The sequence below is a fragment of the Crocodylus siamensis genome, chromosome 6 (assembly GCF_052110815.1).
Source record: "Crocodylus siamensis isolate JL-2025a chromosome 6, ASM5211081v1, whole genome shotgun sequence".
In the NCBI taxonomy this organism is placed as follows: domain Eukaryota; kingdom Metazoa; phylum Chordata; order Crocodylia; family Crocodylidae; genus Crocodylus; species Crocodylus siamensis.
The window spans coordinates 37,339,176-37,354,896 of NC_143400.1; the positions used below are offsets into that span (position 1 = coordinate 37,339,176).

Consider the following 15,721-nt stretch of genomic DNA (forward strand, 5'->3'; position numbering starts at 1 on the left):
AATTACCTCCCTGCTCCTCTTTCAGCAAAAACTATGGGATAGCCATTAGAGACCTGGGCCAGCCACTGCTGATTCACAGACCCAAGGAAAAGCAGAGTCCTGATGGGAAGGTGAGTGTTAAAAGTCTCTCAGCAGTGACATTTCAGTGATGACTTCGCAACGACCAGCTGATGGCCTTGCGTGATGAAGGCTCCTATCCAGAAGCAGCAGCTTCTTTCATAGGCCCTCTGTCCAGGTGCCCTATACTTGATTTGGACCAGGGATCCTTTCTAGAAGTGAGAGTCTCTGGGCCTACCTGTTTCTTGGTCTCTGCTGAGCAAGGCTGTTTAGTGCCAAATTCAAATGACACGTAGAGAGAGACAGTTGCTCCTCCCCACAACCGCTGATCTGGCTATTTGAGAGACCAGCTTCTGTTGCTCCCCTGGCATTCATTTGTTGGTTCTCTTGGCCAGCCAGTCTCCGTTCTGTGCTGTTCTGCAGCTTTCTTTACCTCTCCAGTGTTGGAGGATTGGGTCTCCTCAGAGCATGTCCTATCATTGTAGCAGATTGGCTGCTCTGCACTTATGCCAGGATACATACCTCAAAGCATAGACTAACTTGATTTTCTTTTAGAAAGCTCATGAGCCCATGTGGAGGGGGCCCACCGCTAACCGGACGAAACCTCTGCCCCCATTGAAAGTAACGGGGATGCCATCATCTCTGATGAATGTCTCTGGGAAGACAAGATGCCAGTGTGATCTCTCTGCTTGCTTCCCTCTTTTCTGCTCACTACTGCAGTAGCTGGGCATGGCAGGACTTTCCCTGTACATGGCAGGCTGCTAGCATGCTCTGGCTTCTATTTTCCTGCAGCTGCTGAGGGGTGAGATTCTGCTGTTGCCAGAGCTCTCCTTCATGACAGGGATCCCTGAGAAGATGAGGAAGGACTTCAGAGCCATGAAGGTCAGAGCGCTGCTGCAGCAGGGCAGAACCGAACCCAATAAGCTGGCATTTATTATGGCTGTTGGCTCCATTTGTGCCAAGGCCCTCTCTTGAGACTGGGCATTGCAAATGGGGGCTCAGCGGGGCTTTCCTCTGGGTGGATCTAAAAGTGATGGGCACTTACTGACTCTGGCTCTCTGACCATATTGCAGTAACTTCCAGATTAACTTCCTTTCACCAGCCCTCTCATTCCTGTCTCAGGTGGTAGAGTCCAGGGGCTTTGTGGAGTGGATGGTTCTGAGAGTTAAGTTCTCCACAGCCCTGGCCGGAGCACTCTGAACCCTACCTCTGGTACTGTGCCAGTGCACAACTTGAGGGACCTTCTGCTGAGCCCCAAAGCTTAGTGGTTGATCAGGCTTTGCAGATTTACTTTGATGGAAGGGATTGTTATGAAGCAGGGGATGGTTAGTAGCAAGGCTCAGCTTGCAGTATGTTCTGAGCTGTACAAAAGTGTGAGTAGTGAATAGTATGATGAGCTTGTGGTATCTTAAAATTGTGCCTTCTTTACAGCAACAGGATGCTAGGTAGCAGGTGCTCATATAAATACTGTCATAGATCACCATGTGTTACCCAGTGCATAAAGAGGACCTAGCAAATGAGGTCTGCCAATAAGTCCTTTCTGCCTCTGCTGTAAAGATTCATCCAGGGAACAACGGGTGCAATCCTTGCACTTTTCTTTGCTCCACTCTGTGATGTGTTTATCAACAAGCAGCTTTGTTATATCCCTGTGAGCCTTTTTGATGTCTGTACAGTGTCCTGCTGGGTTTTTGATGACTTAGGTAATTGCAACTATGAACCGTTGCACAGACAGAATATTATGTGACATGGTCTCTAATGGTTGAAGTGCAAGGTTAAGTATACTGGTACAATTGCACCCTTGGGTGGTTGGTCAGACATCTCAAGTGGGGCTGTAATTGAGCTGGCCCTTCAGCATTTAGACGTGATGGTCTGATGGAGTGGCTGCGTGTAGAAGGATTTGATCACATGCTGGTGTTTACAGACATCTGTCATTTCTTCCCGCCCTGCTCAGGACCTGACCTATCAAATCCACCTGAGTCCAAAGCAACACCACACCTCTCTGAGTACTCTCCTGCAACGAATTAAGCAGAATGAGGCTGCCAGTGAGGAACTGTTGCGATGGGGTCTACGTTTGGACACAGACGTCTCTAGAGTAAGAAGAGCTTTCCCACCATACGTGAGCAGCATAGGCTAGTGCATAGAGCAATGGGGTTTTCTAGTGGGAGCCTCTGTCTTGCCCCTGATTTTTACAGCTTTAATCTCTCTTGCATCCCTGTTTATTAAATGGAGTTAATTCTTCAGGGCAGGGTGCAAGGCTTTAAAGTGCTTAGTAAGCCCCCTGGAGAGTACTGTGATCTGTTGGGATCCCATGGTAGAAGTAGTTATATCCTGATGCCTCTTGACCCTAACACCATAAGACTACACAGTGCCTTTTTTCATCTTTGAAAGTAAACCATGTGGGTCTCACCAGCATATAGGAGTGATTCAGCATGAGCCCACCTGATTTTACTACACATGCAAGAACCCAAAGGCAGTTCTGAGTGCTGATGGTGTGGTGCATCCTCCTATGGCCACGTATACCACACTGCCAGGGGTATTGGGCAGCATGTAGTTGCTGCATTATCCTGTCTTCCACCTGCAACAAACAGTTGACTTCCTGGGGTGCCCTTTGGAAATCTGCCAGTAGCTGTAGAGTGTTGGTTAATTAAAAACTCTGCATATTCGAGGTTATGCCGTGACTCCTTGAAAGAGACAGGAACAGCCCTTGTAGGCATCTTTTCCTTTGCTAGTGAAGCATTTTTCCATCTGGCAGGTTCAGGGGCTCCTTCCATTATTTTGCTGGTTCCTTGCCCTTTGTCAGACCCTGTTTGCCATCAGCTTTGCATGTGATGGAAAGCTAAACTGCACCATTTCTGCAGCTCCCTGCAGTCACTGGAACTGCATTTAAGTGACTGCACAGGGAAAGATCCCTTTGGAGTGCTTATGTACAAAGGCCAGAGCTTAAAAAGAAAATGCAAATCCCGTTGACTCTGGCTCTTCTGGCTTTTGTGCAATTAATCTTGCGCTTTATACTGTTAATCATGCCTTGTTATTGTTTACTGAGGGCATTTTTCCTCACAACTGCCCTTATCTTTGCTCTTTATTTTTATTTTTCCTTAAAGAAACTAAAGAAATTAAGTGTATTTGATGTTAATTCCTGGGCAAGCCCCCCATAACAAAACACCATTTAGTTGAAAACGTTTAATGTCTTGGGAGAGTCGAAGGAATAAAGAGATTCTTCTTTGTTTTTGGTGTATTTGACAAATAACTTGTGGGACTGTATGGAGTTAGCTTACAAAGCATTCAGGCTACATGGGTAGAATTGAGGGCTTGAGAGGAGTTTCCTGATCGCAACAGTGGCACTTGGTTTTTGTTCAGACACAGGGGCGTGTTCTTCCCATGGAAAGAATCAACATGAGGAACAGCTCGTTTATGACTTCTGAAGACCTCATTTGGACCAAAGAAATAACAAGAGAACCCTCCCTCTCCACAGTAAGTTACCTCTGCAGAATGGGAGGCAACTTCCCCTTGGCAGGGAGACAGCAGAGCAGAATTTTGGATGCCATCTTTAAAACAACATCCCCTTCATTTCTGATTGATGTTAGACAAGCATAGTTGGAGTCCTGATTCTGCCAATCCTGTCTGGACGTGGAGTTGAAGTTCCCTAAAGCTGTAGATTTATTAACTGGGTCTTGTTCTTTCCAAGGTGTTACTGGAAAAGGTTCTTTATCACTGCCTTATTACAATGTCCAAACAGGAATGGATGCTATACATTAAAACCTGGGATCCTCTGCTTTTGTGAATGTCACACATTTTTCCTTTCCCTAAACTTGTTTGGCCTGAAGCACATGATGTATTTGTGCTGCAGAAGCTGTCTGTACAGTGCAGGTGGATGTCTGCTCTCTGCCTATCTGGCCCCAAATATTGTGAGGGAATGGAGGGAAGAAGCGTCTAACTGGTGGGACTCATGCCTCTTCCCCAGCTTTTCTGTTGACTCACTTGAAGCTGAACAAGTCCCTTGACTTCTATGTCTCGGTTTCCTCTAAAACAAGAATGTACCCACCTCAGTGGAAGAAAGGCTTCAAAAAGGTGGTTTGAGGTCCTTTGAGTGGGCATATAAATGCAACGTGTGGCTATTTGATGCTGATGATGTTCTGATTGTATCCTAGGTTCCCCTGCATTACTGGGCATTGTTTTATCCCAAACGTGCTCTGGACCAGGCACGTGAGCTGGTCAGCATGATGGAAAGGATCTGTGGCCCACTTGGCATGAAGTTAAATCAGCCTGCCTGGGTGGAACTGAAGGATGACCGGATAGATACCTATGCCAGGACCATCAAATCTGTCTTGGGTTCAGAGGTAAAGAAGCAGGTCTGGGCAGTCTGCTCAGAAGAGTTGTTCAGGTGGTATTCTCAAGCCACCAATGGGTTGGCTTAGCCCTGACTGCATGTGTGAAAAACGCAATAATGACAAGGTATTCATTGCAAATCTCCCTTGTACTTAATCACTTGCCATCTTTGCTCAGCTTCTGGTGTGACACCTATGTAAGCCACACAGAGAGGTCAGGGCACAGCATACTTGCCTTGAGGTGGGAAAAGCATCATTTGTGGCTAGGGGTGCACTGATAGAGATTTTTGGGACCAGTAGCTGATTTTTAAGGAGGCATATCGGCTGATACCAATCCATTTTCCAATATGCAGCTCTTCACCTTGAAGAGCTGCATCCAGCTGGTAAGTCTGGGATGGGGGGGGGACAGATCAAGGCCTCTGGTGAGGAAGAGAGTGGGACTGGGGCTGGGGCTGCCCAGCTGGGCAGGGAGACGGAGCCACAAGCAGCTCATCCTGGGGGAAGGGGGCATGTGCTCCCCAGATCTGTGTGGGGTGGGCTGCAGCTTCGGGCTAGGGCTGCGGCAGGGTGGCACAAAGTGGGGGGTGCTCCTGCCGCTGTGCACAGCTCATCTGGTGCTCATCTGGCGGCTCCCACTGCCCATCCAGGAGGGCATGATGGCGGGGGGTGGGCGTGGGCTGGGGTTATGCTGGGTTCTTCTTGGCTGGGCAGATCTGGGGGCACACGCTGCCCCCTGCATGCCCTCCCAGACAAGCAGTGGGAGCTGTCCCAGCCCGCAGCTGCAACCTGCCCTATGCCACCCAGGTCCGGGGGGCACATCCCCTCCTTTCTTCCCCCCCACCCCCGAGTTCCTCAGACAAGCCGCTTGCAGCTCCATCTTGCACCTGCCCCAACCCCAGTCCCACACCCTCCCTCACTGCCGGGGCCTTGATCTGGCCGCCCACAGCCCTCCTCTTCCACCACACCATACTTACCAACTGCACACAGCTCTCCACGCTACCAGCTCTGTTCCTCGCTGCCTACATGCGCTGCACTGCGGCTATGCACACGCATGGGCATTTATCGGACAAATTATCAGCCGCATCGGGTCAATTTCTGATGCAGAACATTTTTTTTATATCAGCGATATTCCGATATCAACACTTCTACTTGCGGCTTGCACTCAGCAGGGCTTCTCTTACTGAGACACATATGAAAGACTTATGTATGTCTTGAATACAAATTCTAGGAGCTGGAAGACCCTGCAGAGGCCCATACATAGGAAAGAAACCCTGAGCAAAAGCCAGGTTGTCTGTAGCATATTTTCCACGTGTAGTATTTGCAGGATGAGTACGTGCTGTTCCTTTGCTCTTGAGCTGCATCCTATTACATTCCTAATTCTCGTGGCTCTTGGGGCTGGGAGAAGGATCTGTACTGGTCTTGAGAGAAATGCCTTGCTGCTTGCCTGTATCCTGTGCCTGCGCTCTAGCGCAGACGTTGTCACCTTCTATGCATTGCTATGGAGATAAGGGCTTGGCCTGCTTTCATTAGTTATCAGTGGAACATTCAGTACCATGAAGGGCTGGGTAATGCCTTTGGTGTCATGGGATCATTTGTAAGGCTCAGCTATCAAGCACCTTGGTGCTTGTTATCATAATTCAGCCAAGCACAGGTTTGCTTATTGTTGCTAGAGTTCATATAGTCAGTTGGATGGGAGCCCATCAGCCAGGGAACATTGGGGCTGTGTAATTCCCAGTGCTTGTTACTGAAAGCCCCATGCTTCAGACTTCAGCTGGTCTCCGTTGCTTGGTTATCAACACACGGGTGGAGGGAGCTGAGGATTTCTGGCAGCTCATGAGACCGATGTTACCGTAAAAGTGCCAGTGGTACTGAAACTATTCTTAAGAGCATTTGCATTATCACAATAACCAGTTTCCAGCTTTGGGAGAGGATTTTTATCACCCTTCAGTAGGCACTTATGAATACTGTTGCATTATTATGGAGTCATAGATGATAGAAAATTAGGGTTGGAAGGGAGCTTAAGAGATCATCTAGTCCAACCCCCAGCTCAAAGCAAGACCATTCCCAATCAGATCATTGCAGCCAGGGCTTTGTTCCAAGGTTGGAGATTCTGCCACTTCTCTAGGTAACCTGGTCCAGTGCTTCACCACCCTCCTAGTGTTGAAAGCTTTTCCTTACATGGAACCAAAGCTGCCCTTGCTGCAACTTGAGACCATTTCTCCTTGTTCTGTCATCCGCCACCACTGAGAACCAGCTGCATCCTCTTTGGAACCACCAAATCCCCCATGGCCTTTCTTTGCCAGACTAAATAAGCGCAGTTCCCTCAGACTCTCCTCAGAAGTCATGTGCTCCAGCCCCTGAACCATTGTCATTGCCCTCCACTGGACTCTCCCCAATTTGTCTACATCCTTCCTGCAGTGGGGGGCCCAAAACTAGACACAGCACTCCAGATGTGGCCTCACCAGGGGAATAGAGGGGAATAATTACTTCCCTCGATCTGCTGGCAATGCACCTACCAATGCAGCCCAGTATGCTGTTAGCCTTCTTGTAAACAAGGGCACACTGCTGACTCAAATTCAGCTTATTGTCCACTGTCACCCCTCAGTGCTTTTCTGCAGAGCTGCTGCTTAGTCAGTTGTTCCTAAGCCTGTACCAGAGCATGGGATTGTTCTGTCCTAAGTGCAGGACTTTGCACTTGTCCTTGTTGAGCCTCATGAGATTTTTTTGGCCCAATCCTGCAATTACTTGAGGTCTCTCTGAATCATAGCCCTACCCTTCAGCTTATCTACTACACCCTCCAGCTTGGTGTCCTCTGCAAGCTTGCTTAGGGTGCAATCCATCCCATCTTCCAGATTATTAATGAAGATATTGAACAAAACTGGCCCCAGGATCAAACTCTTGGGGCACTCTACTTGATACCAGCTGCCAACTAGACTTCAAGCCATTGATCGCTCTCTGTTGAGCCACATGATCCAGTCAGTATTGTATCCACTTTACAGTCCATTTATTCAACCTGTACTTCCTCAGCTTGCTTGTAGATATGGTGTGGGAGACCATATAAACAGCCTTGCGTTATGTCCTAGTACTGTGTGTCTCTTCCCTTTGTTGCAGTGATACATGCAGGGCAGGGAAGAAGAGGGCTGTGAGCATCACATTCTAGGGCTAATATATGTTCAGAGTGGGGCTGAGCATCCAGTGAAACTTAAGATGTTGAAAGTAGACTCTTTTTACACTTGTTTCCTTGAAGGGCAAATTGCAGTTGGTCGTGTGCATAATCACGGGGACCAGAGATGACTTGTATGGGGCCATTAAAAAGCTGTGCTGTGTGCAGTGTCCAGTACCCTCTCAGGTGAGTCTGCTCACTCATATTGCAGCTGCTTGGGGGTGTGACACAGTGGAGGCCATAGTCATCCAGATGAAGTTCTTGCAATGGAGGTCATGGTCTTCCAGCTGAAGCTCCAAGACCACAAAGCATCAGTTGTACTGAGCTTCCCATTGCAACCCTGTCCAGAGACCATGCAGACCAGGGTTGGGTAGGAGAGGAGCCAGGTTTACCTGATGCAGTGTAGTCACCCTTCCAGTAAAATGAACCCCTGGTCATTTATCCAGATGCTGAAGGCATCATTTGAGTATACTACATGAATATAGTAAATCTATAAAGTAGGGCCGTGACTGCCAGAGTAACAAAGCTGGCAAGGTGAGCAACATGGTTGTGTGTGACTTGAGCAATACCTGCATTGTCACGTAGCCTGAAGGAGTATAAAACCGACTTATAAGCAGTCAAATGTAAGTTGTGGTGTGAACTGTTGCTGCCTTGTCTTTCCCTAAAGACCTTGTCATGGCTACCCCTATGTATCCATGACCAGCTCAGACTGCATGTGCTGCATACCTTTGCTCTCAGAGCAGCAAGTGTAGGACTGACCCTCCTGGTCCAAAACATCAGACGTCTAGAGGTTCTTTTACCAGCAGTGGTACCTGGTGAACAGCTTTGATTTCATCTAGTGAAGAGTGACAATGCAGAGGCAACACCAACCTCTTGAGTTTTTTTTTAAGATTCTGTAGTTTTCTAGTGGCAGGAAATGAGATCTTCTCAGACAGTTTATGGATGGGTGCGTGAGAATTGTACATGCAAATTCATTGTCTGAAGTTGGTTGCAGATTCTTCATTTTATTTCCTGTAGTACTTGGGAAGGTTTCAAACAAAGCCAAGGAATAGAATGCTAATGGAAATAAACTCACCCATCAAAGTCCTATAGCCAGATGCCTTTCAGTGGGCAAATATAACCTGTACAACTGACTTAGTATAGATCTTTGGCTTACGGAAAAAGTAGGCTGGACTTTGGTGTTATTCATATTTAGCTGGAGCTAACTGATTCTAGTGTTTCCTGTTGCCACAGGTTGTCAATGCTAGAACCGTCACTGGCCAGCCAAGCAAACTAAGGAGCGTGGCACAGAAAATTCTCCTGCAGATGAATTGCAAGCTAGGTGGGGAGCTCTGGGGAATAGATATCCCACTGGTAAGCTGTGCAAGCATTACTTCCACCTCCCTGTTGTGGAGCGTGATTTAGTCTTTCCTTAAAATGCATCCCCTTTCACACATCTTTTGTAAGGCACATCTTCTTCTCCCTTCTCTTGTAGGCCATGGGTGTAAGGGAAAGCGCAGCAATAAGCATGTTGGCCTGGAACATAGAAGAACTGGGTCTGAGTCCCTACTATGCACAAGTTCCTTGGGTGACCTGGGGCACCTCAAGCCAGGCCCCCACCAGTATTGAGTATCTAATTTCCATGGGAAATAAGCCCCAAAGTACCTACTTAGAGAACAAGTAAGGTTCTGTCACCTTACTTATCTGTAAAGCAGGGACAGCAGCAGATCCCTGTATCTCAGGGTCGTGTATCCCCCAGGCTTTACAACAGCCAAGTAGAAGGAGCTGGCTGCTGATAAAGAGTGCATTTTATGAGGCCCATGGCAGCCCAAGGACTTGGGCTTCTTCCTAGTGTTTACATCCCTTAATAAAGAGCTCAGTTGCAATTTCCAATGAAATGGTGAGTTATATAATTGAGTAATGTTTTCCCCTGTGCTGGGCTTCGTTCCTCCTTCCCAGAAACAGCTGATGGTGATTGGCATGGATGTGTACCATGACCCCAGCCTAGGCATGCGTTCAGTTGTCGGCTTTGTCGCAAGCACCAATCAGTAAGTGGTTTTTAAGTTCAGGTACAGGCTACACATGCATATGCCTCTGAAATCTGGATATCTGAGCAGCTTGGCATTTGCTAATGTGTGTGCAGCCAATATTATCTGGATTGCATGTAATGCCAGGGTCAGCGGGGACAGGTAGAGGGATGTGGTCTTAAATAGGGTTTTCTCCATGGTAGTCACATTAGGGAGACTGCAGCGTCACTGTCTTCTGCTCACGTGCCACTCCTGGCTTCTGAACCATCATTGATCAAGCAAAGTCAGGTATGGGCTGTAGCAAGAGAATCCAGGGGACTCGCAACAGTCTTAAACCCACAAGTGCAGATGCCTTCATGAGGGAAAGAGTGTGCAACAGTTTTTGTGTCAGGAGAGGTTGTTCTGTGATATTGTATGCAGCAGAGGTGCCTGCAAATTGGGAGTATTCCCACTTCAAATGGGAATCTGTAGTAGTGAAAATGATGTCACCTGGCTAGCAGCAGAGCTCTTTTCCTTTGAAGTAGATCATTGTCTAGGAAGGACAGGGCAGTACCATTAGTGGAAGGAGGTATTAACTTAACCCTGATCGTACTTCTCCACAAGAGAGTTTGTAACAAGTTTATTAACTTGTTTGTTTGCAGTATCTAATGCTGAGGTTAGGCTGGCATTAGTTCTGTTATCGTGATGCCGTTAGTACTATATACTCTGGTTGTTTTCAAGACTCAGGAAGGGGGTGAAAGGGTGATGTGAAGCCAGCGCTAAGACTCTCTTCAGTTTGTGCAACTGTTTTGAACTGTGGTGTTTGTGCACCTGTATCTAATGTACCCATCTCTTTCCCTCTACCCTGAGTACTCTTACCAAATGGTACTCTAGGGTTGTGTTCCAGATGCCTCATCAGGAAATCGCAGACGGCTTGAAGCTGTGCCTGGTGGGCGCTTTACAGAAATTCCATGAGGTAAGGACATGGCAGATGGATGAAATTGCACCTTGCCTGAGACGTGCATCACTCCTGTGAGCTAGAGTGCTGCTCCATTTGCGGGGCACCATTGTGGGGACCACTTGCTGCCTTCAAAAGTGATTGGATGCTTCTGCGGATATCAATATCTAGAGCTGGCCTACATGGCACACCTCAGAAAAGGTGTGAAAATTCAGGGTCTAAGTCTGCGTTCAGTGGAAGTGTAAGAGTAATAGAGTGGTTGCTTTGCAGAACTCACCGACCTCTTGTTTGGACCAAAATGTGAGACCTTCTATCCGTATCTCAGGGACTCACTCAATTACCTTGATGAGGATTGCTGCACAGTTGGGGCCATTGTTGATTTCTTTTTCTTGGTTTCCTTCCTGCTATCTGTTTTAACTGGTTAGATCCTCTCATCACCAAGCAATCGGTTTATAGCAACCTTTTATATTACTATAAAACTTCTCCATGCAAGAAAAGGAATGTTGTTACAATGTGTGTAAAAGTACTGGGTCACATATGCAGCTCCTTGATTTACCTAATTTGCTCCAGAATAGCAGCCAGTACCTCCAAAACAGGCGTCCATTGCCTCTACACCTGTGGAGGATATTTCCATCTGTTTAGTGCATTTTCAGCCCAGTTCTTCTGTAGGCTTTTCTCTCTTAAGCTTCCCTTGGGAAAGGCACTAAATTAACAGCTCTGGAAACAAGTTATATAGCAGGTCCCTAATGGGCAGTGTTGGGTGTAGGATGAACTATTCTTCACCTTGGTCCTGTTGTCCCTTCACCATGATCTGGAAGTAGACTCCTGCAAAAGGGTTCAGACCTCCATGACCTGTTCAGTTCACAGCCTTCCTGGCTCCCAAGGGTACTAGTGATGGTGATGGGTTTTAGGGTGTAAATACCTGCCCATTTGGAACTAAACTGAGATTTGGCAAACTCATTTCACACAAGAGTTGAACAAACAAGGAAGTTAGCACCAGAGGCAAAAGGTACTGTGCTCAAGCCTGAAGTGTCAGAAGGTGAACTCTGTGACCCATGAGTCTGCCTTAAAGTGATACCTTGCATGTGAAGGGAGGGAGTGTGAATTTGTAGTTCAATTGATAGAAGTGGCACGCTTCCCAGTAAGAGCTGGCATGGCAGTGTCTAAAAAGTACTATTCCCAGATTGAGGTGGGGGGTGGTGGGGGTGAAGTCTGAACGTGAACACCAATGCCTCAGCTGCTAAATTCAGAGGCAGTTCAGTTCAGGCTCTCCAGTGCTGCATTGTTTTTCCTCCCAAGTGATGCTGAATGCAGCAGTCACTTTAACTAAAAGGCTTGTGTTCTACCCTCCTCCTTGCGAACTGCACTTTGTCAGCAGAGGCTGTGCTTACCAGGCAGGCGGGCTGTGCCCTTGCAAGCCAAAATCCCAAATATAATGTGGCCTCCTTCACAGGTATGGGTTGCTGCAAGCCATCCAGCCCTATAGAAGATCCTGGGCCATCCATGATGTTACGTTGTTTCTCGTTCAGGTGAACCACTGTTTACCCGAGAAGATAGTGGTTTACAGAGACGGGGTGTCAGACAGCCAGCTGAAAATGGTGGCCAACTACGAGATCCCACAGCTCCAAATGTGTTTCCAAGCCTTTAAGAACTACCAGCCCAAGATGGTGGTCTTTGTGGTTCAGAAGAAAATCAGTGCAAACTTCTATTCAGCTTCTTCAGAGGACTTTGGGTGTCCTCCCCCTGGGACAGTCATTGACCACACGGTCACCAGCAGAGAGTGGTGAGTGGCAGGCAGCCTGAAAAGGCCTGTTCTTTGTTATCATCTAGCTCTTGCCTTTCCTGTCATTCTCTAAGTGAGGCTAGAAGAAGAAAGGTTGCATGCTTCACCTGTGGTGTGGGTTGGGCATGGCTCAGCCCTGCCCTATAGCCAGAAGCTGTCTATTCTTTTTGGAGGGTTTAATGGGTTTGGTACCTAGGTCTAATGATGCATTTTCTTTCCTACAGGTTGCTTTTTGTATACAAAGAGCAGGATGTGTCATTTCTGCATGTGCATTGCAACAGCATTTTTCATAGTGGGGTATTTTTCCATTGCTCTTGACCTGCATGTGGGTTCCTTGCCACAGCACAAGTGACTGCATTTCTAAGGTAGTGAAGGAATGTGGCTTTGGGAGGGAAAGCCCATTCTAAGTCTGTATCTGTGGCATTGCAACTCAAGGTTGTGATGCTCGTTTACTGAGAAGGGCACGTTAAGAGAATAGGCAGGAAGGTCAAACTATGATTTCAGCTTTGAGTGATGCCTTAAAACAAATTTCAGTCTCCAAACCTTGCACCCTTCTCACATAAGGTGCAGAGGGAGCTGGCACGGGCTTTTCCCCACTTGTTCCAGGCACAAATTTGGATGCTTTCTCACAGATATTTTTCTTTGTCCTCAGGGTAGATTTTTATTTGTTGGCTCACCACGTCCGACAAGGCTGCAGCCTCCCCACCCACTACATCTGTGTGCTTAACACTGCCAACTTGAGTCCTGATCACATGCAGAGGTAAGAGTAGGGTTGGGAAGTCCTCCAAGAAACGTGACATGCAACATGATGCCACCAGAATGCTTCCTAGTTCAGTCCCTGTCGTAAAGTGTGGTGAATGGTGATTCCCTGACATCTTTGGATGTGAGTGCAGATGTGTCTTATGTTTAACTGCCTCCCCTCGCCACAACAGGGGATGAACTCAGCGTGGCTCACCATCTCCATTTTGGAGCTAGTGTGTTATGGTTGGGCTGGCAGAATCATTGGCTAGTTTTCCACCTTGCTTGTTCACAGGAACATTAGCTTGAGGTATTCCTGCATGCTCTCAAGAGAAGTCCTTTTCAGAAGTCCAGTGATGATGACATAAGATTTGGAATACTTTGGCCATTTCTTGTAATCTGATGTTTTCCAGTAGGATTTACCAGAGTTTCTCAATGTTCTGGTACAGCCTGAAAAAGCGTAGAATTTTGCTGGCATCCTAGCTAGTATTCTTTCCCAGGCTTGATGTTGCAAGAGAGTTAACTAGAGCCCAGTGCATATTTATACAAGAACAAGGTCAAGTCTGTTCCTGTCCTGCCTTAGCTGATGGGCTTGAACAGCAGGGACGTGGGGGCATGAAGATAGAAGAGAAAAGGAAGATTGGATACTTTTGTGTAATTTTCTCCATAAGACGAGGAAATGGGGAAGAGAACTGCAAACAAGTTTAAAGCAGATGGAAAGAAATCATCTTTTGCGCCATTCGTGGATAGCATGGGGACCAGATTGTTGCAGTGTATTGTTAGAGATAAAAGGTTAGAAAGGTTGCCAGAAAACTTGGATGTTCCCTTGGATGTTGAGCACACACCCAGTCGCATGGAGTACAGTAATTTATTCTGTGTAGAAGAGAAAGAGGTGAAACCTTGTGCTGTAAACTCAAGCTGGCCATTTCTTGATGGGGATTGGGAAAAAGTTTCCTCTGCAGGTTGGTCACTTCCATAGTGGCCCAGCAGGGGTTTTTCAGCTTCCTCAGAAGTAGCTGGGTACCAGTCCTTGTCAGAATGGGAACAGGGATCTGCCCCAACATGGCAAGTCAGTGAGTGGGGCCGATCTTTCAAAAGCACTTCTGATGCACCTGCAAAGAGTACTTTTAATACATTCGTGACAAGTGGTATTGCTCCGTAGAAGAAGGGAGTCCTGGGGTGGAAGAGATGCATCTTCATACACTCTTCTTTCCTTCTCACGTTCGCAGGTTGACTTTCAAGCTCTGCCACATGTACTGGAACTGGTCAGGCACTATCCGTGTACCAGCCCCGTGCAAATATGCCCACAAGCTGGCCTTCCTCTCAGGGCAAGTACTGCACCATGAGCCGGCAATTCAGCTGTGTGACAAGCTCTTCTTCCTGTAACCTGGAGAGCTGGGAAGTGTGGATGAAAATCCAGGTCTGCACACTGGACAGGAACTGTTTCTGCTGTTCTGGGGACACTGCATCTGGCTGCCTGTGCCGATTTGTTGGAAGGGAGACTTTTTTTTCTCCCCTAAAGTTTTGTTTTATAAAAATAATAAAAAGAACATTTTGTTACTCAGAGTCGAGTCCTTTTACAGCTGACACAAGCATTAAGGTGAGGGGAAGGGATGTTGATGTGGGAGGGAAGGGGGGCTCTGTTCTGGGTTCTGCTTCCTGTGTATGAAAATGGAAGCAGGATGCCAGGGTGACAACACCATCCTGCTGGGCTGATGGCAGGGAGGCCGGCTAAACTGGGAAGAAGTGAAGGGCCCAAAAGACAGGTGATGATCAGGGCTTTGGTCAGGAGTGAGGAAAGTAGTTGGTGAAGATAAGCATGCCTTAGCTTTGACACCAGGGCAGCATTCCTGCAATGTGGCACTGCCCATGTAGGATGTTCACCTTCTGTCTTTGGCTGCTTGACAAGGGTCATTTCCAAAGGACAGGATGATGCAACAGCAGCTGGTAAATCATGTTTCAAGGGGCAGCCTTCAGTTTGCGAACAAGATCATTACTTCCTGTCATGAGCTGACCCAAGAAAATGGAGTGGGATGTAGCTGTCAGAAGGAGCATGGGCTGTGCACCAGTCTTGTTTTGGGTTTTGCTATCGTAAGGAATGTCTTGGTACTTATACTGTCAGCCCAGACTCCATATGTTTTTCTCTAGCCTGATGGGAGTGGGCATTGGGTGGGAGAGGAGGCTTTGAGAGATGTTCTTGCTTGTATTTGGGGTTGGGTGTGTGATGTTCTGGTGCTGGAGAAAGGGTTTCCTGTGCTGGCCAGATGCAATATGAAAACAGTACCAGGAACGGTCAGTGCAGGGAGAGGCATCTTTCCTGTCCGGCCCTCTGTCTGTCATTCCCATCCTAAAACTTGAGGTAAAAAAGCAATGCTAGGCCAGAGCCCCAGACTGTTTCAAACTGAGGAACAGAAGAGAGGAGACCTGCCCTTCCAGAGCAGGTGGGTCAGCAGGGTGTCTGTAGCAGCCTTGTGAGAAGCAGTGTACCTGGGACAGCCTTGCACCCCATATTTCCATGGGAAAGGAGGTTTAGAGCCATGTAATGAACAGGAGAAAGAATGGGAGGGGAATGTCACAGCACCAACCAAGTTAATTGTCTTGCTCATGTGTCTTCGTAGGATGGGGAACCTCAAGAAAGCACCTCTCCTTCTCTGGTCCTCGGCTTGCCTGATCTCTGCCGCAACTCTCTGCTGAAGGCTGAATAGCAAGGGC

At 47.6% G+C, this 15,721-nt stretch overlaps 1 protein-coding gene across 5 annotated transcripts in view; it reads left to right on the top strand.

The window, feature by feature from the left end:
- The window catches only part of PIWIL2 (piwi like RNA-mediated gene silencing 2), a 28,130-nt gene extending 12,409 nt beyond the window's left edge, over positions 1–15,721 (top strand). For 4 of the 5 annotated variants that reach the window (XM_090055800.1, XM_090055798.1, XM_090055799.1 and 1 more), the window contains exons 12-24: positions 26–110; positions 850–939; positions 2,009–2,149; positions 3,415–3,528; positions 4,206–4,394; positions 7,630–7,731; positions 8,779–8,898; positions 9,484–9,572; positions 10,401–10,506; positions 12,018–12,271; positions 12,924–13,031; positions 14,239–14,609; positions 15,628–15,721. In XM_090055800.1, coding sequence (XP_089911926.1) covers positions 26–110; positions 850–939; positions 2,009–2,149; positions 3,415–3,528; positions 4,206–4,394; positions 7,630–7,731; positions 8,779–8,898; positions 9,484–9,572; positions 10,401–10,506; positions 12,018–12,271; positions 12,924–13,031; positions 14,239–14,395 — 1,555 coding nt within the window. In that variant the 3' untranslated portion in view covers positions 14,396–14,609; positions 15,628–15,721. Of the gene's footprint in view, positions 1–25; positions 111–849; positions 940–2,008; positions 2,150–3,414; positions 3,529–4,205; positions 4,395–7,629; positions 7,732–8,778; positions 8,899–9,483; positions 9,573–10,400; positions 10,507–11,941; positions 12,272–12,923; positions 13,032–14,238; positions 14,610–15,627 lie in introns of those variants that run through there. The other variant, XM_090055802.1, reaches the window with a different exon arrangement.